The 25,566-nt window shown below is 54.8% G+C and overlaps 2 protein-coding genes across 2 annotated transcripts in view; one reads left to right on the forward strand and one right to left on the reverse strand.

The window, feature by feature from the left end:
• LOC136581653 (meckelin-like) overlaps window positions 1–16,092 on the forward strand; it is a 72,768-nt gene extending 56,676 nt beyond the window's left edge. The window contains exons 23-28 of the mRNA XM_066582276.1: window positions 4,599–4,715; window positions 4,866–4,982; window positions 6,131–6,235; window positions 7,727–7,829; window positions 8,210–8,352; window positions 15,859–16,092. Of these exons, the coding sequence (XP_066438373.1) occupies window positions 4,599–4,715; window positions 4,866–4,982; window positions 6,131–6,235; window positions 7,727–7,829; window positions 8,210–8,352; window positions 15,859–15,939 (666 nt within the window). The 3' untranslated portion in view covers window positions 15,940–16,092. The remainder of the gene's footprint in view (window positions 1–4,598; window positions 4,716–4,865; window positions 4,983–6,130; window positions 6,236–7,726; window positions 7,830–8,209; window positions 8,353–15,858) is intronic.
• Window positions 16,093–17,825: 1,733 nt separating this feature from the next.
• Window positions 17,826–25,566, reverse strand: part of CIBAR2 (CBY1 interacting BAR domain containing 2) — a 28,909-nt gene continuing 21,168 nt past the window's right edge. Inside the window, exons 6-9 of the mRNA XM_066582458.1 lie at window positions 24,637–24,741; window positions 23,766–23,879; window positions 22,983–23,084; window positions 17,826–18,378 (exon numbers count right to left, since the gene is read on the reverse strand). Of these exons, the coding sequence (XP_066438555.1) occupies window positions 18,253–18,378; window positions 22,983–23,084; window positions 23,766–23,879; window positions 24,637–24,741 (447 nt within the window). The 3' untranslated portion in view covers window positions 17,826–18,252. The remainder of the gene's footprint in view (window positions 18,379–22,982; window positions 23,085–23,765; window positions 23,880–24,636; window positions 24,742–25,566) is intronic.

The raw sequence follows: 25,566 nt of genomic DNA on the forward strand, positions 1-25,566 counted from the left end.
GGTGCTGTGGATGAAGGATACAATGTAGGGCGGCACGGTGCTGTGGATGAGGGATACAATGTAGGGCGGCGCAGTGCTGTGGATGAGGGATACAATGTAGGGCGGCGCAGTGCTGTGGATGAGGGATACAATGTAGGGCGGCGCAGTGCTGTGGATGAGGGATACAATGTAGGGTGGCGCGGTGCTGTGGATGAGGGATACAATGTAGGGTGGCGCGGTGCTGTGGATGAGGGATACAATGTAGGGCGGCGCAGTGCTGTGGATGAGGGATACAATGTAGGGTGGCGCGGTGCTGTGGATGAGGGATACAATGTAGGGCGGCGCGGTGCTGTGGATGAAGGATACAATGTAGGGCGGCACGGTGCTGTGGATGAGGGATACAATGTAGGGCGGCGCAGTGCTGTGGATGAGGGATACAATGTAGGGTGGCGCTGGGCTGTGGATGAGGGATACAATGTAGGGCGGCGCTGGGCTGTGGATGAGGGATACAATGTAGGGCGGCGCTGGGCTGTGGATGAGGGATACAATGTAGGGCGGCGCGGTGTTGTGGATGAGGGATACAATATAGGGGGGGTGCTGCGCTGTGGATGAGGGATACAATGTAGGGCGGCGCGGCGCTGTGGATGAGGGATACAATATAGGGCGGTCCAGTGCTGTGAATGAGGGATACAATGTAGGGCGGTGCTGTGGATGAGGGATACAATGTAGGGCAGCGCGGTGCTGTGATTGAGGGATACAATGTAGGGCGGCACGGTGCTGTGGATGAGGGATACAATGTAGGGCGGCGCAGTGCTGTGGATGAGGGACACAATGTAGGGCGGCGTGGTGCTGTAGATGAGGGATACAATGTAGGGCGGTGCGGTGCTGTGGATGAGGGATACAATGTAGGGCGGCGCGGTGCTGTGCATGATGGATACAATGTAGGGTGGCGCGGTGCTGTGGATGAGGGATACAATGTAGTGCAGCACGGTGCTGTGGATGAGGGATACAATGTAGTGCAGCGCGGTGCTGTGGATGAGAGATACAATGTAGGGCGGCGCAGTGCTGTGGATGAGGGATACAATGTAGGGCGGCGCAGTGCTGTGGATGAGGGATACAATGTAGGGTGGCGCTGGGCTGTGGATGAGGGATACAATGTAGGGCGGCGCTGGGCTGTGGATGAGGGATACCATGTAGGGCGGCGTGGTGCTGTAGATGAGGGATACAATGTAGGGCGGTGCGGTGCTGTGGATGAGGGATACAATGTAGGGCGGCGCGGTGCTGTGCATGATGGATACAATGTAGGGTGGCGCGGTGCTGTGGATGAGGGACACAATGTAGGGCGGCGTGGTGCTGTAGATGAGGGATACAATGTAGGGCGGTGCGGTGCTGTGGATGAGGGATACAATGTAGGGCGGCGCGGTGCTGTGCATGATGGATACAATGTAGTGCAGCACGGTGCTGTGGATGAGGGATACAATGTAGTGCAGCGCGGTGCTGTGGATGAGAGATACAATGTAGGGCGGCGCAGTGCTGTGGATGAGGGATACAATGTAGGGCGGCGCAGTGCTGTGGATGAGGGATACAATGTAGGGCGGCGCAGTGCTGTGGATGAGGGATACAATGTCGGGCAGCGCAGTGCCGTAGATGAGGGATACAATGTAGGGCGGCGCAGTGCTGTGGATGAGGGATACAATGTAGGGTGGCGCGGTGCTGTGGATGAGGGATACAATGTAGGGCGGCGCGGTGCTGTGGATGAAGGATACAATGCAGGGCGGCACGGTGCTGTGGATGAGGGATACAATGTAGGGCGGCGTGGTGCTGTGGATGAGGGATACAATGTAGGGCGGCGTGGTGCTGTGGATGAGGGATACAATGTAGGCCGACACTGTGCTGTGGATGAGGGATACAATGTAGGGCAGCACGGTGCTGTGCATGATGGATACAATGTAGGGCGGCACGGTGCTGTGGATGAGGGATACAATGTAGGGCAGCGCGGTGCTGTGCATGATGGATACAATGTAGGGCGGCGCGGTGCTGTGGATGAGGGATACAATGTAGGATGGCGCAGTGCGGTGGATGAGGGATACAATGTAGGGCAGCGCGGTGCTGCGGATGAGGGATACAATGTAGGGTGGTGCTGTGGATGAGGGATACAATGTAGGGCGGCGCGGTGCTGTGGATGAGGGATACAATGTAGGGCGGCGCGGTGCTGTGGATGAGGGATACAATGTAGGATGGCGCGGTGCTGTGGATGAGGGATACAATCTAGTGCAGCGCAGTGCTGTGGATGAGGGATACAATGTAGGGCGGCGCGGTGCTGTGCATGATAGATACAATGTAGGGCGGCGCGGTGCTGTGGATGAGTGATACAATGTAGTGCAGCGCAGTGCTGTGGATGAGGGATACAATGTAGGGCGGTGCTGTGGATGAGGGATACAATGTAGGGTGGTGCAGTGCTGTGGATGAGGGATACAATGTAGGACGGTGCTGTGGATGAGGGATACAATGTAGGGCAGTGCGGTGCTGTGGATGAGGGATACAATATAGGGCGGTGCTGTGGATGAGGGATACAATGTAGGGCGGCGCGGTGCTGTGGATGAGGGATACAGTGTAGGGGGGTGCAGTGCTGTGGATGAGGGATACAATATAGGGGGGGTGCTGCGCTGTGGATAAGGGATACAATATAGGGGGGGTGCTGCGCTGTGGATAAGGGATACAATATAGGGGGGGCGCTGCGCTGTGGATGAGGGATACAATATAGGGGGGGCGCTGCGCTGTGGATAAGGGATACAATGTAGGGCGGTGCAGCGCTGTGGATGAGGGATACAATGTAGGGTGGTGCGGTGCTGTGGATGAGGGATACAATGTAGGGGGGTGCAGTGCTGTGGATGAGGGATACAATATACGGGGGGCGCTGCGCTGTGAATAAGGGATACAATGTAGGGCGGCACAGTGCTGTGGATGAGGGATACAATGTAGGGCGGTGCTGTGGATGAGGGATACAATGTAGGGCGGTGCTGTGGATGAGGGATACAATGTAGGGCGGCGCGGCGCTGTGGATGAGGGATACAATGTAGGGCGGCACAGTGCTGTGGATGAGGGATACAATGTAGGGCGGTGCTGTGGATGAGGGATTCAATGTAGGGCGGTGCTGTGGATGAGGGATACAATGTAGGGCGGCGCGGCGCTGTGGATGAGGGATACAATGTAGGGTGGTGCGGTGCTGTGGATGAGGGATACAATGTAGGGGGGTGCAGTGCTGTGGATGAGGGATACAATATACGGGGGGCGCTGCGCTGTGGATGAGGGATACAATGTAGGGCGGTGCTGTGGATGAGGGATACAATGTAGGGCGGTGCTGTGGATGAGGGATACAATGTAGGGTGGCGCGGTGGAGGCTTTATGGATGAGGGTGGTGAGTGTGAATTGTATTCTGTATTTGATGGGCAGCCTGGCAGTGACTGGCACAGGGCAGAGGCGTCTGAGGAGCGGCTGGACAGGAAGATGAGCCTGGCTGCCGCATTCAGGATGGATTGGAGAGGGGAAGAGTCTGGTGGGGGTGGGGGTGGGCAATCAGCAGCAAGTTGCAGTAATCCAGCCGAGAGTTGATGAGGGAGACAGTGAGCATTTTTAGCGTGCCCATGGTGAGAAAAGAGCGGATTTGGGAGTGGGCCAAGGACCGAGCCCTTGGAGACCCCAACAGCAAGGGGATAAGGAGGCAGCCGAGGACCGAGCCCTTGGGGACCCTAACAACAAGATGGAAAGGAAAGGAGGGGGCCGAGGACCGAGCCCTTGGGGACCCCCACAGCAAGGGGAAGAGGAGAGAAGGGGCCGAGGACCAAGCCTTGGGGAACCCCAACAGTAAGAGGGAAGAGGAGGGGAGGGGGCTGAGGACCGAACTCTTGGGGACCGCAACAGCAAGGGGAAGAGGAGGGTAGGGGGCCCAGCTTGATCTAATGTATCCGTGTAGACCCGAGCAGTGAGCATTGGCTAATACCCCTGAACAAGCTGACGGCTGTCTGAATAGTAAGAGGTCAGGATGGGTTTTCTGCCTCTGGCTGTTAACAACGAATGTTTCCAGTCACTGACAGCAAGCAGAGAGAATGAAAGCAGTGACAAACTAAAATACAAAATGCATTAGAAAGTTGTCGAAATGTTCGTTGAAGGTGGTCACAGGGGTTTCAACTGCAGGGACCCCCTGAGACCCGCGATCACCGCTCCATTCACTTATATGGGATGGGAGGAGATCAATCATCCCGTAGAAGTGAATGGAGCGGCGGTCGAACCTTCACATCACCCCCACTTGTATGTGGCATTCGGCTGCGCCAGTGTCAGGATTGTTGGGGGTCCCAGCAGTTGGACCCTCAGAGACCAGACAGTTATCTCCTATCCTTTGGATGGGGGTCAATGTCTGTGGTGGTAAAACTCATTATGTTTGCCCGTGAAGCAGCGCCCTCCAACCTGCGCCCCTCTGCCTGTTGCAAAAACACAGCTTCAATTTTGTCCCAGCGGCCGCATGCTGGGAGTTGTAGTTGCACCAGAGCTGCAGTGCCGCTGCGTAGATGAACCCTATGAAGTGTCGGTGATTGTCAGAGGATGACTTGATATTCCGGCAGGTCTCCGTTTTCATCTTGACGCACAAGTGTTACGGATATTATATTCACGGGCGGTCGGTCCACGGGCAGGCGGATGTCGGTATGGAGACCCTGCTGGACAACATGCGCAAAGAGGAGGTAAGCGCCATCATACATGTCATGTGATCCGATCATCCAATGTTGCAGGATGTGGCGCTTGGTTGCATATTGTTACTGTTTATCAGACAGATTGTAACACTTGGGTTTAACCCTTTTGTTGACCTTTTTTTCTTCTTCTCTCTTGTGCAGGACAACTTGTGTCCCCTGCGAGGCCTGGAGCCGGGCTCTGAGCTGCAGACCTTCGAGGTGCTGCTGGGCGAGCGCGTGCGGGAGCAGTACCAGAAGATCGTCCAGCCGCTGGCGGAGGTAAAGGGCCCATAGCACGATTACAGGAGAACGGGTCACCATGATGTCATCACTCCACAAATGGCTTCTCTCTGCCCCGCATTTGGTTTCATGGGATTCCGGATTAGGCCACAGTTCTGTTCTTATTATCAGAATTTCTTAAGTATTGAAAGCGAGATTAAACCCTTCCCGCCGCAGGCATATATATATATATATACTGGGTGGGAGGGGGTTCCTGCAGATACGCCCTATGGCTGATGTGGGCTCAGAATCTGACTGACTGACAAGCCGGGTCAAAGGAAAGGCAGTCTCTGTCACATCATCAGCCCTCCACCATGCAAGGGCCGATGGGGCACCATGGACTACGATTGATATGATAAGCGATGATGCACTGCAGTACAGAAGTGCTGCAGTGTATTATTACTGCGATCCTAGCATCACAAGTCCCCTATAGGGACATAACAATAGTAGGGAAAAAGATAAATAACGGCGCTCGTCTTGTTTAGTCTCCGCGTATCCATGACAACCTGCACAATAATTTGACACCTCTTTTATCCTGCAAACAGTACTTTAAAAAAAGCTAGAAAATTTGTCCCCCCCCCCCCCCCCCCAAAAATGTAATAAAAGTGATCAAAAAAGCCATATGTACCCCAAAATGGTACCGCTAAAACCGCTCGTCACACAGGAAGCATCCGCAGCGCTCCGTCCGTGGGAGAATAAGAGTCATGGGGCTTTGGATGCAGCGATGCAAAATATATGCTATTTAAAGGGAAAAAAGGGGGTTTTATTGTTAAAAACCTAACAAATCCTTTTTTTATAGTCGTAACCCTCCGGCGCCGCGGAGAAGGGGGCGGCTGATGTGTGGGGGAAAGATGGCTGAATATTCTTTGGTGTTTTTCTCGCTGCCCTCAACAAAAACAAAATCATAGAAGTTCTACAATACATTATATGGTGCCGATAAACACTAAAGCGCGTCGTGTCGCCATGGTGACAGGAAAATACAAACATGATGGCTTTTGAAAAACGGTGATGAAAATCCCCAAAAAATCTTTGCGCCCTTAGAACCAAAATAGGTGGTGTCACTAAGGGGTTAAAGGGGTTTTACAGCCGATCGCTCGGTCCCTGGTGGTCGGGCGCCGGCCTACATCCTCTCGCTTTCTGTGTTTCAGGCTCCCAGGGTCCCAAAAGGTGGAATTGAGAAGAACCCCATATTACAGCAGAGGGTTAAAACCTATTACACCATTAACCGCTTCCTGTCTGGCTTCCTGGATCACGTGAGTCGGCCCTCTCTCTTCACATGATGGGCCATCAGTATCTGATTGGTGGTGGTCCCGCTGCTGAGACCCCTGCTGATTGCTAGATGAGGGTTCTGCTGTGTCCACCTGAGCGCTGCGCCCCTCGGCCGTCTGCACTGCTTTTCATCTCCGCCCGGACGCAGAGATCTAGAGCGCTTTCCATGCACCCCTGGGGGGCGTCTTCAGCTGCTGGAGGGGGACGAAAAGCAGCGTGACCCCATGAATAAATACTTTGGATAGGTCTCTGTCATGTGACTTCTTGATGAGGAAAGTGATCTTCTGATTGGTATTCCGCCCGCGGATCCACCGCAGAAAAAGGCATCGTTGGAGGCGGCCGTCCGCGCATATCCTTGTGGTTGGACGAACAGTCTAGGGCTCGTTCACACAGGTGTATTCACGGACCGAAAAAGCCTATTTCCTGCGTATTTAGAACCTTCTGTGAGATTTTGCGCACGTAAATATGCAGTGCATTTGCAGGCCCAAAAATACACAGAAGCGCCCGTGTTTGCTGCGCCAATATGCAGTGAATACACACGTTTCTTGCATACTCCGTGCATATTGGCGCGGTCACTGCTATGGCCTCCTGCGGCGTGTAGTTTGCACCCCAACAGAACGCGCTGCGTATTTTTTCACACAACCAAAATCCGCATGAAAAATACGCAATTGTGAAAAAACCATTGAAATTGCTGTTTTTATTCACTGCGTAACACGCGGCATGTTCACACCTGCGTTACGTCCGCAAGAGAACAGGCCTGTCTTTGTACGTGTGCCGCTCCGGGCGACCTCGGTCTGCGGTCCGCGTGTCGGGGTTTTTCTCGGTATGCCGTGCGTTTTTCACGTCCCCAGAAAAAAACTGCCACTATCCCAATTCTTTTTCCCGCATCCTTTAAAAACTGCGGAAGCGCGCGAACGGCCTCTGCGCCGACTGGTCTTTTCTTTCCCCATTGATGTGAATGGCCGAGTCTCACCCGTAATACAGATCAGAATGGCGCACAATGAGTGTTTCTCTCATAGTCCGTGTCTGTATGACCTCGCGCTGCATGCGGTCCGTGCGGAGTCCGTTTGTTTTTCCCAACGCCCTACAGATGGATGAAAAGAAACCTCTGATGTTCCGGGGGCTTCGAATCTGCGAGATCTGCGGCAGTGGTCAGCCTGGAGGATAAATGTGTCGCATCCGGGCCGCTTTTGTCTAACTCTGCACCAGGTATAGATTGGCCAATTTACAGTAATGTTTTGGCGCAGGTTGGCACAACGTAAGCCACACCCCCTCATTCAGGGAGGCGCGACAAGCGTCTTTAGTGCACAGTTAATGCGCCGGCGGTATTCTGGAGCGTTCGGGTTAGTAGATCTCGGTGTATTCTGCATTTAGTGAACTCGTCGCGGTACAAGGGGTGTAAAGTACGCGGCCGCCCGTAATGAGCCGAGGAGGAGGTTGTGAATCCGGTCTATTCCACCCCGAATGTTCTGCAGGTCTACAAGGACATGGATTACATGGTGAAGGACAAGCTGTTCCTGGAGAGCGTCCTGGACATCGAGTTCCAACTGCCCATTGAGAGGTCCATATTATATAGCGGTGAGTGGTCCGTGTCTGGGAGAGCGGGGGGACAACCAACATGGCTCCGGCTTCAGCTCCCTCACGGTCAGTCACCCAGCTTACCCCGACTCCATATCTGTCCAGTCTGACAACATCCGTCCTCGATGCAGATTTACTATTCCGGAGTGTGGGAGTTGCGGCCTGTGACTCCGACTCGCGTGACGCCAGCATCCTCGGACGGTGGTAAAATGCCACAACATGCTGGGAGTTGTAGTTTTGCACAACCTTGTGTGCCGGACCCCCGAGTACTTATCTGCAGGTGACAACAAAATGGCAGCATAGGAGACCGCACCCCTTACCTGTGTCATCTCACCTGTTGAGGCTTCCTCTCCTGATAATTGCCTCGTTTCCTCTTCCAGACGACCGCTATCGCTTCAGCCGCGCTCTCTTCTATGGCAACGAGCTCGTGCTGCTCCTCTTCGACACCCTCCTCTTTTCTGTCATTGATTTGGGGACACAGAATTTCGTGTTGGCAACAATTCTAACCTTCGTGGTGCAGATGGTAAGTACTGCAGGTATGTGGCTTGTCATCGGCCAACGGTCAGATCTCAACATGGCTTCCAGGCCGATCCTGGTAACATAGCGAGATTGTGCGACCCCGCTGCGGACAAGAGTATCAGGGCCGAACTGACAATGCAGAGGCTGCTATAAAGCTGTACATTGATGAAGGTCTGAAAATATCAGGGGGAAGGGAGCGGATCCTGCAGCACAAGACCCCTAAATCCAGACAAGACCGCAAAAATACATACAGACCCCTAAATGGAGAAGCGGACCCCACAGGCAGTTCTGAACAGACTCCTAAAGCGAGGCCTGAACAAGACACCCAAAGCTAATACAGACAAGAGCCCAAGAACATAGGTAGACCCCTAAATGAGACCCCAATATTAAAGGGGTTTTCCCAGATTTTTGATTAACTTAAATTCTAGCTCTCCTGCCATACAATAACTAATAGACGTATTAGGACTGTTAGGGGGTGTTGTGACCAGTAGATGGGGGCACACAGGGTGACCGGGCTCAGGATGCCCCCTACAGACCACCAGTAGAGAGGAGCGTCTGACCAGACTGTTAGGGGCTGTTGGGACCAGTGGATGTGTGAGGGCACACAGGGTGACCGGGCTCAGGACGCCCCCTACAGACCACCAGTAGAGATGAGCTGCTGACCAGACTGTTAGGGGGTGTTGGGACCAGTGGATGGGGGCACACAAGGTGACCGGGATCAGGACCCCCTACAGACCACCAGTAGAGAGGAGCGTTTGACGAGACTGTTAGAAGGTGTTGGGACCAGTGGATGGGGGCACACAAGGTGACCCCGGGATCAGGACCCCCTACAGACCACCAGTAGAGAGAAGCGTCTGACTAGACTGTTAGGGGGTGTTGGGACCAGTGGATGTGTGAGGGCACACAGGGTGACTGGGCTCAGGACGCCCCCTACAGACGGTCAGTAGAGAGAAGCGTCTGACCAGACTGTTAGGGGATGTTGGGACCAGTGGATGGGGGCACACAGGGTGACTGGGCTCAGGACGCCCCCTACAGACGGTCAGTAGAGAGAAGCCTCTGACCAGACTGTTAGGGGGTGTTGGGACCAGTGGATGGGGGCACACAAGGTGACCGGGCTCAGGATGCCCGCTACAGACCACCAGTAGAGAGGAGCGTCTTACCAGACTGTTAGGGGCTGTTGGGACCAGTGGATGTGTGAGGGCACACAGGGTGACCGGGCTCAGGACGCCCCCTACAGACCTCCAGTAGAGATGAGCTGCTGACCAGACTGTTAGGGGGTGTTGGGACCAGTGGATGGGGGCACACAAGGTGACCGGGATCAGGACCCCCTACAGACCACCAGTAGAGAGGAGCGTCTGACGAGACTGTTAGAAGGTGTTGGGACCAGTGGATGGGGGCACACAAGGTGACCCCGGGATCAGGACCCCCTACAGACCACCAGTAGAGAGAAGCGTCTGACTAGACTGTTAGGGGGTGTTGGGACCAGTGGATGTGTGAGGGCACACAGGGTGACTGGGCTCAGGACGCCCCCTACAGACGGTCAGTAGAGAGAAGCGTCTGACCAGACTGTTAGGGGATGTTGGGACCAGTGGATGGGGGCACACAAGGTGACTGGGCTCAGGACGCTGCCTACAGACCACCAGCAGAGATGAGCCTCTGACCAGACTGTTAGGGGGTGTTGGGACCAGTGGATGGGGGCACACAAGGTGACTGGGCTCAGGACGCCCCCTACAGACCACCAGTAGAGGGGAGTGTCTGACCAGACTGTTAGGGGGTGTTGGAACCAGTGGATGTGTGAGGGCACACAAGGTGACCGGGCTCAGGATGCCCCCTACAGACCACCAGTAGAGATGAGCGTCTGACCAGGCTGTTAGGAGGTGTTGGGACCAGTGGATGAGGGCATACAAGGTGACTGGGTTCAGGACGCCGCCTACAGACCACCAGTAGAGAGGAGCATCTGACCAGATTGTTAGGAGGTGTTGGGACCAGTGGATGGGGGCACACAAGGTGACCGGGCTCAGGACGCCCCCTACAGACCACCAGTAGAGAGGAGTGTCTGACCAGACTGTTAGGAGGTGTTCGGACCAGTGGATGGGGGCACACGAGGTGACCGGGCTCAGGACACCCTACGGAACACCAGTAGGGAGGAGCGTCTGACCAGACTGTTAGGGGGTGTTGGGACCAGTGGATGTGTGAGGGCACACAAGGTGACCGGGCTCAGGACACCCTACGGACCACCAGTAGAGAGAAGCATCTGACCAGACTGTTAGGGGGTGTTGGGACCAGTGGATGTGAGCACACAAGGTGACCGGGCTCAGGACGCCCCCTACAGACGGTCAGTAGAGAGAAGCGTCTGACCAGACTGTTAGGGGATGTTGGGACCAGTGGATGGGGGCACACAAGGTGACTGGGCTCAGGACGCCCCCTACAGACCACCAGCAGAGATGAGCCTCTGACCAGACTGTTAGGGGGTGTTGGGACCAGTGGATGGGGGCACACAAGGTGACTGGGCTCAGGACGCCCCCTACAGACCACCAGTAGAGGGGAGTGTCTGACCAGACTGTTAGGGGGTGTTGGAACCAGTGGATGTGTGAGGGCACACAAGGTGACCGGGCTCAGGATGCCCCCTACAGACCACCAGTAGAGAGGAGCGTATGACCAGGCTGTTAGGAGGTGTTGGGACCAGTGGATGAGGGCATACAAGGTGACCGGACTCAGGACGCCCCCTACAGACCACCAGTAGAGAGGAGCATCTGACCAGACTGTTAGGAGGTGTTGGGACCAGTGGATGGGGGCACACAAGGTGACCGGGCTCAGGACGCCCCCTACAGACCACCAGTAGAGAGGAGTGTCTGACCAGACTGTTAGGAGGTGTTCGGACCAGTGGATGGGGGCACACGAGGTGACCGGGCTCAGGACACCCTACGGAACACCAGTAGGGAGGAGCGTCTGACCAGACTGTTAGGGGGTGTTGGGACCAGTGGATGTGTGAGGGCACACAAGGTGACCGGGCTCAGGACACCCTACGGACCACCAGTAGAGAGAAGCGTCTGACCAGACTGTTAGGGGGTGTTGGGACCAGTGGATGTGAGCACACAAGGTGACCGGGCTCAGGACGCCCCCTACAGAACAGCAGTAGAGAGGAGTGTCTGACCAGACTGTTAGGGGGTGTTGGGACCAGTGGATGGGGCACACGAGGTGACCGGGATCAGGACCCCCTACAGACCACCAGTAGAGAGGAGCATCTGACGAGACTGTTAGAAGGTGTTGGGACCAGTGGATGGGGGCACACAAGGTGATCGGGCTCAGGATGCCCCCTACAGACCACCAGCAGAGAGGAGCGTCTGACCAGACTGTTAGGGGATGTTGGGACCAGTGGATGGGGGCACACAAGGTGACTGGGCTCAGGATGCCCCCTACAGACCACCAGCAGAGAGGAGCGTCTGACCAGACTGTTAGGGGATGTTGGGACCAGTGGATGGGGCACACAAGGTAACCAGGCTCAGGACGCCCCCTACAGACCACCAGGAAAGAGGAACGTCTGACCAAACTGTTAGGAGGTGTTGGGACCAGTGGATGGGGGCACACAAGGTGACTGGGCTCAGGACGCCCCCTACAGACCACCAGTAGAGGGGAGTGTCTGACCAGACTGTTAGGGGGTGTTGGAACCAGTGGATGTGTGAGGGCACACAAGGTGACCGGGCTCAGGATGCCCCCTACAGACCACCAGTAGAGATGAGCGTCTGACCAGGCTGTTAGGAGGTGTTGGGACCAGTGGATGAGGGCATACAAGGTGACCGGGCTCAGGACGCCGCCTACAGACCACCAGTAGAGAGGAGCATCTGACCAGATTGTTAGGAGGTGTTGGGACCAGTGGATGGGGGCACACAAGGTGACCGGGCTCAGGACGCCCCCTACAGACCACCAGTAGAGAGGAGTGTCTGACCAGACTGTTAGGAGGTGTTCGGACCAGTGGATGGGGGCACACGAGGTGACCGGGCTCAGGACACCCTACGGAACACCAGTAGGGAGGAGCGTCTGACCAGACTGTTAGGGGGTGTTGGGACCAGTGGATGTGTGAGGGCACACAAGGTGACCGGGCTCAGGACACCCTACGGACCACCAGTAGAGAGAAGCATCTGACCAGACTGTTAGGGGGTGTTGGGACCAGTGGATGTGAGCACACAAGGTGACCGGGCTCAGGACGCCCCCTACAGACGGTCAGTAGAGAGAAGCGTCTGACCAGACTGTTAGGGGATGTTGGGACCAGTGGATGGGGGCACACAAGGTGACTGGGCTCAGGACGCCCCCTACAGACCACCAGCAGAGATGAGCCTCTGACCAGACTGTTAGGGGGTGTTGGGACCAGTGGATGGGGGCACACAAGGTGACTGGGCTCAGGACGCCCCCTACAGACCACCAGTAGAGGGGAGTGTCTGACCAGACTGTTAGGGGGTGTTGGAACCAGTGGATGTGTGAGGGCACACAAGGTGACCGGGCTCAGGATGCCCCCTACAGACCACCAGTAGAGAGGAGCGTATGACCAGGCTGTTAGGAGGTGTTGGGACCAGTGGATGAGGGCATACAAGGTGACCGGGCTCAGGACGCCCCCTACAGACCACCAGTAGAGAGGAGCATCTGACCAGACTGTTAGGAGGTGTTGGGACCAGTGGATGGGGGCACACAAGGTGACCGGGCTCAGGACGCCCCCTACAGACCACCAGTAGAGAGGAGTGTCTGACCAGACTGTTAGGAGGTGTTCGGACCAGTGGATGGGGGCACACGAGGTGACCGGGCTCAGGACACCCTACGGAACACCAGTAGGGAGGAGCGTCTGACCAGACTGTTAGGGGGTGTTGGGACCAGTGGATGTGTGAGGGCACACAAGGTGACCGGGCTCAGGACACCCTACGGACCACCAGTAGAGAGAAGCGTCTGACCAGACTGTTAGGGGGTGTTGGGACCAGTGGATGTGAGCACACAAGGTGACCGGGCTCAGGACGCCCCCTACAGAACAGCAGTAGAGAGGAGTGTCTGACCAGACTGTTAGGGGGTGTTGGGACCAGTGGATGGGGCACACGAGGTGACCGGGATCAGGACCCCCTACAGACCACCAGTAGAGAGGAGCATCTGACGAGACTGTTAGAAGGTGTTGGGACCAGTGGATGGGGGCACACAAGGTGATCGGGCTCAGGATGCCCCCTACAGACCACCAGCAGAGAGGAGCGTCTGACCAGACTGTTAGGGGATGTTGGGACCAGTGGATGGGGGCACACAAGGTGACTGGGCTCAGGATGCCCCCTACAGACCACCAGCAGAGAGGAGCGTCTGACCAGACTGTTAGGGGATGTTGGGACCAGTGGATGGGGCACACAAGGTAACCAGGCTCAGGACGCCCCCTACAGACCACCAGGAAAGAGGAACGTCTGACCAAACTGTTAGGAGGTGTTGGGACCAGTGGATGTGAGCACACAAGGTGACTAGGCTCAGGACGCCCCCTACAGACCACCAGTAGAGTGGAGCGTCTTACCAGGCTGTTAGGAGGTGTTGGGACCAGTGGATGAGGGCATACAAGGTGACCGGGCTCAGGACGCCCCCTACAGACCACCAGTAGAGAGGAGCATCTGACCAGACTGTTAGGAGGTGTTGGGACCAGTGGATGGTGGCACACAAGGTGACCGGGCTCAGGACGCCCCCTACAGACCACCAGTAGAGAGGAGTGTCTGACCAGACTGTTAGGAGGTGTTGGGACCAGTGGATGGGGGCACACAAGGTGACCGGGCTCAGGACACCCTACGGAACACCAGTAAAGAGAAGCGTCTGACCAGACTGTTAGGGGGTGTTGGGACCAGTGGATGGGGGCACACAAGGTGACTGGGCTCAAGACGCCCCCTACAGAACACCAGTAGAGAAGAGCATCTGACCAGACTGTTAGGAGGTGTTGGGACCAGTGGATGTGAGCACACAAGGTGACTAGGCTCAGGACGCCCCCTACAGACCACCAGTAGAGAGGAGCGTCTGACCAGGCTGTTAGGAGGTGTTGGGACCAGTGGATGGGGGCACACAAGGTGACCGGGCTCAGGACGCCCCCTACAGACCACCAGTAGAGAGGAGTGTCTGACCAGACTGTTAGGAGGTGTTGGGACCAGTGGATGGGGGCACACGAGGTGACCGGGCTCAGGACGCCCCCTACGGAACACCAGTAGGGAGGAGCGTCTGACCAGACTGTTAGGGGGTGTTGGGACCAGTGGATGTGTGAGGGCACACAAGGTGACCGGGCTCAGGACACCCTACGGACCACCAGTAGAGGGAAGCGTCTGACCAGACTGTTAGGGGATGTTGGGACTAGTGGATGTGTGAGGGCACACAAGGTGACCGGACTCAGGACGCCCCCTACAGACCACCAGTAGAGAGGAGTGTCTGACCAGACTGTTAGGAGGTGTTGGGACCAGTGGATGGGGGCACACGAGGTGACCGGGCTCAGGACGCCCCCTACAGACCACCAGTAGAGAGGAGCGTCTGACCAGACTATTAGGAGGTGTTAGGACCAGTGGATGGGGGCACACAGGGTGACCGGGCTCAGGATGCCCCCTACAGACCACCAGTAGAGATGAGCTGCTGACCAGACTGTTAGGGGGTGTTCGGACCAGTGGATGGGGGCACACAAGGTGACCACGCTCAGGACCCCCCCTACAGACCACCAGTAGAGAGGAGCGTCTGACCAGACTGTTAGGGGGTGTTGGGACCAGTAAATGTGTGAGGGCACACAGGGTGACTGGGCTCAGGACGCCCCCTACAGACCGTCAGTAGAGAGAAGCGTCTGACCAGACTGTTAGGGGATGTTGGGACCAGTTGATGGGGGTACACAAGGTGACTGGGCTCCGGACCAGGAGGCGTATCCAAGCTAGATGACTTTTTATGACTACAAGTAAAGTGGCGCTGGCCTCAGATCTCCTGGGATTCCCTTCCAGTTTTTGACCACTGCATTTACCTCAATCGCCGACTGATAAAAATCTCATTTACACAGAGCGCCATAAAAGAGCCGGATGCCGGAACCCGCGTCCTTCCCCTCATACTTGTGGCAGAGTCTTCGCCTTCCCTTCATTCTCGTGGCAGAGTCTTCGCCTTCCCTTCATTCTCGTGGCGGAGTCTTCGCCTTCCCTTCATTCTCGTGGCAGAGTCTTCGTCTTCCCTTCATTCTCGTGGCGGAGTCTTCGTCTTCCCTTCATTCTCGTGGCAGAGTCTTCGTCTTCCCTTCATTCTCGTGGCGGAGTCTTCGTCTTCCCTTCATTCTCGTGGCGGAGTCTTCGCCTTCCCTTCATTCTCGTGGCGGAGTCTTCGCCTTCCCTTCATTCTCGTGGCGGAGTCTTCGCCTTCCCTTCATTCTCGTGGCGGAGTCTTCGCCTTCCCTTCATTCTCGTGGCGGAGTCTTCGCCTTCCCTTCATTCTCGTGGCGGAGTCTTTGCCTTTCCGTCATTCTCACGGCGATTCTTTTCTTTCTCCTTTGCAGTTTGTGAAGATTTTACGATCAGAATTTGGGAAGAAGAACCTGTCTGCGCAGACGATGGTGGAGGAAAGCTTCCTGATATGAGGGGCGGCGCCCGCCATCAGACCGGCCGCGTCGCCTGGACTGTAATTTTGTCATTTTCTACTTTGTAATTCATTTAATACAATAAATCTATTTTTGCACCAATTATATAAAAATGAAATGTGAGGAATAAACGCCTTTTGTGTTGGACCTTCATTCACTTTCCTGATTGCTCCCTCCGGCCACGACTCCCTCGCCTCCGCTGCGACGTGTCAAGACAGACAGAAACGTGATGTTTGAGCGCTAACCTTAAAGCGCCGCCCCGTCTCTTGAGGGGCCAGAAGACACAATCCGGTACGGCGGCCACAACGTCTCCATCCCAGACTAGAAAAATACACAGTGCGCCTACAAGAGGCTTCCCCGTCCCTCTGAAAATAAATCCCCCTCTGTTCCTCTGCGAGTGACTTACTGGCGCCAGTTCTGAGCGCAGACGGCCGGATCCCTGCGGCGATGTTCACACATGGCAGGACGGGGCATCACTTGTACCACCACTAAATCACTCGGCTTTAATAGATTTATAGGTGAATTTACAGATAATGTTCAGAAAACGGCAACATTGTACAGATCTGATGCAGGACTTTCCCTTGTACTCCGTTCACAGCCAAAGCTGCTGCAGATCCTGTGCAGTGTTTCAGCATCGAGGTTGCAGCCCGGAGAAGCGCAGTATCCGCTTGGGCTGTGACTGAAGAGTAAAAGTGTTAATCGTAGCGCAGACGCGGTCAGCTACAATATAGATGTGGACAGAAACTAAACCCGCTGCAATGTGACCTCCTCCTCGGCTATTAGCAGTGAACGGCGCGGCGGTAACACGTGTTTATTACAGATGTATTGGCCGGCCATCGCCCTGCCACAGCGCACAATGAGGCGTTCTAATAGCCAATGGGGGAGTTTATTATGAGGGGTTAATGAGGCAGTTTTCCTGGCGGTCGTGTTGCTGAAGGGCGCGTTCACACGGTGCAATCTGCATCAACACCACATCAAAAAACGGGGCTCTGCAGCTGATTGCAGCGCGCACAACAGTACAGCGTCACCCGCCAACCTCCCTGAGTGCCGCCATCTTTTCCTTGGTGACAGGCAGACTACTTGCACATCACCTGACCAGCGGCGGTGCTTAGCAGCGGTTGCCGGTGTGGGCTGCACTCCGCAGCATTGTGCGGTCTCCGACACAGAATTGGTGGAAAATCTGCAGCGGTTCCAACGTGTGAACGTCCCCCCAGGCTGCATGCACTCGATAGAGTAAGTGTTGCGCCTCAACTACCCAGGCACAACTTGCACGGACCCCCCCCCATGGACAGCGTTCAGACCACCTCATGGACAGCGCACCCCCCCCCCCCCCATGGACAGCGCATGGACCCCCCCATGGACAGCGCACGACAACCCCTCCCCCCCCCCCCCGCGCATGGACCCCCTCATGGACAGTGCACGGACCACCTCATGGACAGCACACAACCCCCCCCCCCCTCCTCATGGACAGCACACAACCCCCCCCCCCCCTCCTCATGGACAGCGCACGCCCCCCCCCATCCTCATGGACAGCACACAACCCCCCCCCCTCCTCATGGACAGCGCACGCCCCCCCCCCCTCCTCATGGACAGCACACAACCCCCCCCCCCCGCATGGACAGCACACAACCCCCCCCCCCCCCCTCCTCATGGACAGCGCACGCCCCCCCCCATCCTCATGGACAGCACACAACCCCCCCCCCTCCTCATGGACAGCGCACGGACCCCCCCCCATGGACAGCGTTCAGACCACCTCATGGACAGCGCACGACCCCCCCCCCCCCGCGCATGGACCCCCTCATGGACAGCACACCCCCCCCCCCCTCCTCATGGACAGCACACAACCCCCCCCCCCCTCCTCATGGACAGCGCATGGACACACGGACTATTTTCGTCAGAATCGGAGAAGCTGTTGATTTATTCTTTTTCCCTTCTCGGACTGTTAGCCCCCCCCGTCATCAATACAACAATGCCTAAAGTTCTGGACATCCCCTTTACAGGGAATCCGTGAGGTCCGTGGACAGCGGGCGCTACAGTATGGCGACATGATGATTTCCGCGGTCTGTCACTTATACAGAACGAAGTCTGGCCTGGTTCAATAATATTCATATAATCGCTGCCCCCCCCTTTAGTCTAATGGCTGCTACCACTCCTTAGCCCCAGATCCGTTTTGCTGTTTGCTGCAGCGGCCGCTGGCGGTTTCCAGTGACTGCCTGTACAAACAGCCATGGTCTTGGCATCGCACTTGTCCTTGGTCAGTCCTGGGATTTCGGCTCCGTGCAGCAGTTGTGGATCGGCGTCCGCACTGCGTCGCTACGCGGTCTGTTTCCTCCCTCTGGAATACTCCTGCCTCCTGGGCTCCCTGTAGTTGTAGTCTTCCTCGGAGTCTTCATCACTTTCCTCCACGGCACGCTGTCGCTGCACGCTGCTCGCCAGGCTCTGCAAGGCAAAAGCCACACAATGACCACAGCTGGAACTACAACTCCCAGCAGGCGCAGAAAGCTGCAGACCCGCAGCTCCAATCAACGACTCATATTGTACAACATTGCTTTACAGTTGTGTCACCTCTCCAGTCACATCCAAAGCTGCACTGTGGGGGCTCAGATGCGTAGAGCGCCAGTCACGTGTGTAAGGCTTTAGTCACATGAGCGTTCTTACGTGGGTATGTAGCCCGGCCAAAACACGCGACCATCTGAGGTATTGGATTCCAATGCATTCGTTCACAAGGGCGAATAGGCGGCACGTAAAAACGTTGCACTGTAAAAAAATAGAACATGTGCAACCAAAATCCGCGACTGCTATTATATGCTGGGTGAAGAGATAGTTCTGGATCTGCCTGTTGACGGATATACGGCGGCGGCTCCCATAGTCGCCCTTCTTTGTACCCTCCAGCGCAGCTACATCCTTCCTGAGCACCGGTGACCAGAACTGTGCGCAGTATTCCATGTGAGGCCTGACAAGTGCCTTATATAGTGGGGGGGTAATGTTCTCGCCCCTATACCTCTTTTACTGAACCCCAAGACTCTATTAGCTTTTGCAGCAGCTGACTGGCATTGGTTGCTCCAGTTAAGTCTGCAGCCCACTAGTACCACAGGTCTTTTCTCTTGCTGTACCCCATCTAGTGTATATTGGTGACATCCGTTTCTCCTGCCCATGTGCAGAACCTTACATTTATCAGCACTGACCTCCATCCCCCCCCCCAAGCCCCCGGCTTATCCAGGTCCGTTTGTAGCCGCACATTGTCCTCCGTTGTATTGATTATCTTGTATAGTTTTGCATCATCTACAAATACTGATATTTTGCTGTGCAGCCCCTCTATCAGGTCGTTGATAAATATATTGAACAGAATGGGGCCTAATACTGAACCCTGTGGCCCCTGCTAGCAATGGGGGCCCAATCAGAGTACGAACCATTTATTACCACCCTCTGCTTTCTATCTCTGAGCCAGTTCTTTACCCAATTACACACGTTTTCGCCCAATCCGAGCTTCTCATTTTATATATAAGCCTATTATGTGGCACGGTGTCAAATGCTTTAGAGAAGTCCAGATATACGAGATCAATAGATTCTCCCAGGTCCAGCCTAGAGCTTACTTCATCGTAGAAGCTGATCAGATTGGTCTGACATGATCGACCCCGCATAAACCCGTGCTGGTGAGGAGTTATTCCCTTGTTCTCCTTGAGGTATTCCAGGATGGCGTTTCTCAGAAACCCCTCCAATATTTTTCCAGTTACTGTAGTGAGACTTACCGGCCTGTAGTTACCAGACTCTCTTCTTGACCCCTTTTTGAGATAAGACGGCCAGACTGCTATATGGAGGAGCCACCGCACAGGTGAAGGTACTGATAAACCGCCACTCACGCACCTCCCTTATACTGAGGAGGGCGGCTGCTTAGTACTATTTTTGCACAAAAACAGGCATATACAGGGTGTCAGGCCACATGGTATGTGTAGTGCAGCATGCAGGCTTACAACCTATTAATGACGCCAGCATACAGCTGCTGCTTTCTGTATTTTTTTAATGTCTCTTTATATTTCCCTTTTCTGTGATTTTGATGGATGTTAATGTAGGGACTAACAAGTACTCGAGGACCCTTGACGTGGGTTGTGAGCTTATGTACCTTGGCCAAAATATTAACCAATACCTTGTATTTATCAGTAACATGAAGTGTGGCTTTGAGCGCTGGGGGTCCCCATTTGGTTCACCTACAAGGTGCAGGGCGGCCCGCTGGATTGAAATATGGTTTCATTAGGTTGTAAGCCTGCATGCTGTACTACACGTACCATGTGGCCCAACATCCTGTATATGCCTGTTTTTGTGCAAGAATAGTAGTAAGCAGCCGCCCCCCTCGGTATACGGCTGCCTTCACACGGGCGATGCGAGAGGGAAAAAAGCAGAATTATGAAACAAAAGCCTTCTGATACGATGTTGCGAGAAAAAAACCGTGGCGTGCGATTACCTCTCGGCGATTTTTCTTTTTTTTTAATGAATCTCCCGTTTCCCTCCTTTTTAGCGTAAAGCACAAACTTGCGATTTTTGTGCGATGCGTTTTTAGCATTAGAAACTCCTATTGACTTTTGCGCAAGAAAATCGCGTCCGGCGGTGAAGCAGAATTACTGTCAGGAAGAAGCATCGCAGACGCTGAAAAATCAGGAGAATAAAGACGGGAAAAATCGGAATCGCCAGTGTGCAGGTGGCCCAAGGAAGGTGTGAGCGGTGGTTCATCAGCACCTGTGCGGTGCTGTCTGCATGCTGGGGCTTGTGGTGCTCCTGCCGGCCCCCTTGTATCACATGCAGTCGCCTGCTGGGGGAGGGGCGCGGCTTTTGTTTTCGTGCTGAGCTGTAGTTCTTATTGGTACTATCTTGTGATAAATACGGCTTTTTCATTCCTGTCATTGAGGTTTTGGGGAAGTGAAATGAACAAAAAACATTGTGTTTCTTCTATTTCTTTCTGCAGGATCGGCCGTGCGGGACGAACGTGTTCAGGTCACGTCCACCATGTTGTCACCACGTGTGTGATGCACGGTGAAGGCAGTCAGTGGGCTTTCGTTGTTGCACGCACACCAGCGTGTAGACACTGCGTATTGATACGCAAGAGAAATAAATCCCAGCATGCTCTATGTCTGTGTGCCGCGTGGGCCCCATACGCTTGTATGGGCTGCGTATGATACGTTCCCCATCTGATATACATTGGGCAGTGTTTTATAGGGGATGTGTGATCCGCAGCCGGACGCCGCCTCTGCCGGCAGCACATGTGGTTGAAGAGTGGGTAAAACGCTGCATGGGACACGGTTTATGCATCGTGAAGGATACGACCGGACTAAACATTTGTTTTTTAGGGGTTTTTTTAACAAAAGATTGAAAGTGATCAAATAAGTATTTCCTTTTATGTGTTTTTATTTTTTTTAAACTACTTTTTGCTTCTATTTTTTATGTCCCTGTAGGGGACGTGAACTTGTGATCCTAGAATCACTCTGCACACAATGCATCATCACTTAGAGCAATCACAGGCCATGGCAACCCATCGGCTCTCTGCGATTACAGGGTGGAGGGCCAATGATGTCACAGAGGGAGCGCCCTCTGTCTCTGACCCCCCCTTACATGCCAATTATAATTGATTGCAGAATGTGAGGGGCTTACAGTGTGGATCGTATTCTCACCCCACCCCACCCCCATTACAGCAGGAGGCCGGCTGCCAGTCACAGAAGCTGCGCCTGCACCAACCATGGGGTGTAACTGTTTGCCCCTTCATGGGAGCTTCTTACCACCCTGGGCAGGGTACATTAATGCCTTGTGGCTGGGTAGGGTTAAGGCCCGTTTACACGCAATGATTACCACCCAAAATTTGTTCAAATGCGTGAAAGTGAGTGATAATTGTTACGTGTAAACGCGAGCATCGCGCACTATTCCTTCACTAGTCCTTCACTGGTCGCTGACTTACAGCCGGCATAAAAATAGTCATTAGTTTGTTTGCTTGTCGTTTGGGTTAAACAGCATTCGTTCAGTTGTTCGGTCTTTCAAAGGACTTGGGGGGGGGGGGGGGATTATTCACCCCACTAAACACAATGACTACTTGTTTACTCTGGCAGCAGAAGGCAATGCATTTCTTCACACTAATTGAAAACCTCCAGGCCTGAGATTCCTCACATAAACACCCCCCACCGCAGCAGACAACATATACAGAGTTTACAGAGCGAAGGAGGGAAATGGAGAGGATTGCACACGACTATCTTCACGTGTAAACGCTCAACATTTTAAAGCAAAAAAGTTGTTGGTTCAAACACCAATCGCTGTATGTAAATGGGTTATTAACAGGACAAGAGGAAGGGGAGTAACACCGGACTGCAGAGTCCGACTACGCTAGGCTGTAGTCTGTTGCCATGGTGACACATAGGTCGCCATAGGAGTTGCAGATATAACAAAGGTTTCACTTTTTCAAGTTGCTTTGGAGCAGATAAAAGGCAGACGGGAGTTAATTACATAGAAAACTTCTGGAAGAAACAAACCCCGGCCCCCAGGATCGCCTTCATGTTCTGCGGCGCCGTACAATCGTGCAACCGGTACAAGTGCGGTCAGGGATGACAGCGATTCGGTAATTTCCACGCATCTGCTGATCTCTCGCCCTCATCATGTGAGCAGTAATTACAAGCAGCAGGCGAGCCGGATCCAGACCAGTGAACGCAACGCCGTCCTGCGACTTTGTCTTGTCTCATCCGCCTTCACGCTGCGCGCTGCCTGACACAGAATCAATTCCTGGTAGCAAGTTTTTAAATTTCCTGAAGCCCTTCTCACTTACCGGCGCGGCGATTCATGCGAGCCGCTGGTGCTGCGGGGATTAGTGCTGTCCTTAGGGAAGAGGCAAGAAAATGTCAGCACTTCCCTGGTTTATTAACTCCTCAGTGCCTGCAGCGAACATCCGACCGCGTGGAAGGGGAGCCGCCATGTTGGTTCTCACACAGCTTTACCAAGCTCCTAAGTGGTAAGCCTGCCTAGTCCTGCGGTTACCACAGGAGGCGCCGCAGTATTATCTGCCATCATCTTACCGCAGTGCTCATGTGCCAGGTGGTGTTGGAGGACAGGCTGGTGGCCGGGACGGCTCGCGCGTCCTGTGTTCCGGTGTTTATGTGAATCTTTGCCCGAAAATCCTGAAGGGTATAAACATCGAGCGTTAGGCTGGCGGCACACAGATGGGGGCGCACACGGGCATTTTTTTTTTACCCGCATTGCTGCGCAGGAAAAAAATCACAACATGTTTTAGTATCGAGCGCGCTCTTGCATCGCGCATTGCATTCAGTGGGAACGGCGGCAGTTGCGCACTACGGGCTAGGTGCAGGCGATGCGAGGGCTTCCCCTGAAAACAACTGGAGACGATCAAGGCGGTTTTAATACAAAATCGCAGCAGAATCGTATGTTGGCGAGCACGAAGTCAGGCCCGGATTCACGGCCCGCTATCGCACTCAGCCCTGTGAAGATAGCTTAAGACCGCCTTCACAAAATCGAACATAAACCCCATTCCTTTGAACGGGGTCACACGTGAGCAAATTTGCGTTGCGTTCTATCTTTCTGCGTTATCTCGCACTGCAGCGCCCATTGGTCTCATGGTTTGAAGACAATGGGAAAAACTCAGTGAACCTCCCCGCGGCGGGGGGCCGCTTCTGCCCCAAAATGACGCAAGCGGGTTTGTTACAAAAACTCGCATCCGCAGGGAATTCACATGTTGGCGAACACGATATCGGGCCGTGACCGCGCCCGCCTGCAAGGTTAGCCCACAGCAGAGCAGCATGTGAAGCTCTCTCACTGCGCGGCGTCTCACACGGCGCCCGTACCTCCAGATCTCTCTCCAGGTCGCAGTCCTGCAGCTGGTGGAAGGCGCTGCTATAAACCTCCAGCGCTCGAGCGTGGAAAATCATCTCAATCGTCAGGAAATCTGCAAAAATTTTCTGTGCAAGAAACAAAAAGTGAGAACGAGGTCAGAGAGTCGCCCTCAGATCAGGACCGGAGCGCTCCGCGGCGCAGCAGTCAGTGCCGGTCCCTCGCTGCGGCGCAGATCAGCGTCAGCCGTAGCTACTCATTAACCATTTATCTCCTGCCCTGAGGAGCGGCAATAAATGTCTGGATGCCGAGACCGAATGTCTTGTGACTGCAGCGGCGATGCGCATGTCTGACCACCACTTCTATCCGGCGGAGGGAGATCGCCAGCCGTCCCATAGAAGTCAATAGAGCGGCGGTCAAGCTTGCGCACCAGCGGGTCCCAGCGATCACGCGGCTTTCTGGCCTGGGGGAGGGGCTAATTAAGTGGTTTTAAGAGAGCTCTGGGGCCGGCTTGGACTGAACCACAGGGGAACACACAAATCCAGTGGGGCCACCACCCTGCAAGCGAGCAGCACAGCATCCCAGCCGCCTGCGCAGCCATTTAATCAACCCGAAAGTTTATATGGACGCATCTTATGCAATGACATCTGGGAGCCTTGGGAGGCGCTCTGTAACCTCCTTGGGGCCCCAATCACCATACAACCCCTCGCTGCTGCCTGGCGGAGCAGGACCATACGCCCGGCTTATAGAGCTGCTGGGGGCCCCCAGTACAGGAACAGTAAGGGCCGGCCAGCAGCTAGAGGGGCCCAGAATGAATTCTGTTGGTGGGCCCTCCGCCTCCAGGCCAGTACTGCTCAGGCTGCAGCGCCTGTTGTCCGTCCTGACCTGGAGGTCCTTGGTTTTGTGCTGCTGGAAGTTATCGATGACCTCCTCAAGCTGCTGCGTGGTGCGAGCCGCGTCTACTGAGGCCTTCTGAACGCTGGACTCCGCCTGTGAAAGGGAGAGGATAGAGCGCCGTCAGCTGTGCATGGATGCAAAAGATAAAAATATGACAGCTTTCATCTGCTGCCTGACACCGGCGCACGGCCAGCCAACCACAGCTGATGCCCTGATACCGGAGCAAGGCCAGCCAACCACAGCTGATGCCCTGATACTGGCGCACGGCCGGCGAATCACAGCTGATGCCCTGATACCGGCGCACAGCCAGCCAATCACAGCTGATGCCCTGATACCGGCGCACGGCCAGCCAATCACAGCTGATGTCCTGATACTGCCACACGGCCAGCCAATCACAGCTGATGCCCTGATAATGCCACACGGCCAGCCAATCACAGCTGATGCCCTGATACCGGCGCACGGCCGGCCAATCACAGCTGATGCCCTGATACCAGCGCACGGCCAGCCAATCACAGCTGATGCCCTGATACCAGCGCACGGCCGGCCAATCACAGCTGATGCCCTGATACTCGGCTCTCTTTCTCAACTTGTACAGTTTCTATTTCTATGATTGTTAAAATCGCAACATCAACATCAATGAGGAGGCTAGAGAAAACTGCAGGGCCCCAATTCTCTACAGGGACCCCACAGCAGCTACACAGTCCATCTCTCTAGTATATGCGCTCTGGATAAAAATAAGATACCGCTATACCAGCATGATCCATATCACTATATACAGGGGATGTATAACTTATAGCAGCTGTACATATATAATTATATACAGGAGATACCCAGGTTATACCGGCATGCTCCATATCAATATATACAGGAGATATATAACTTATACCAGCTGTACATATATAACTATATACAGGAGAT

This window comes from Eleutherodactylus coqui, chromosome 11 (assembly GCF_035609145.1).
Source record: "Eleutherodactylus coqui strain aEleCoq1 chromosome 11, aEleCoq1.hap1, whole genome shotgun sequence".
Taxonomy (NCBI): Eukaryota; Metazoa; Chordata; class Amphibia; order Anura; family Eleutherodactylidae; genus Eleutherodactylus; species Eleutherodactylus coqui.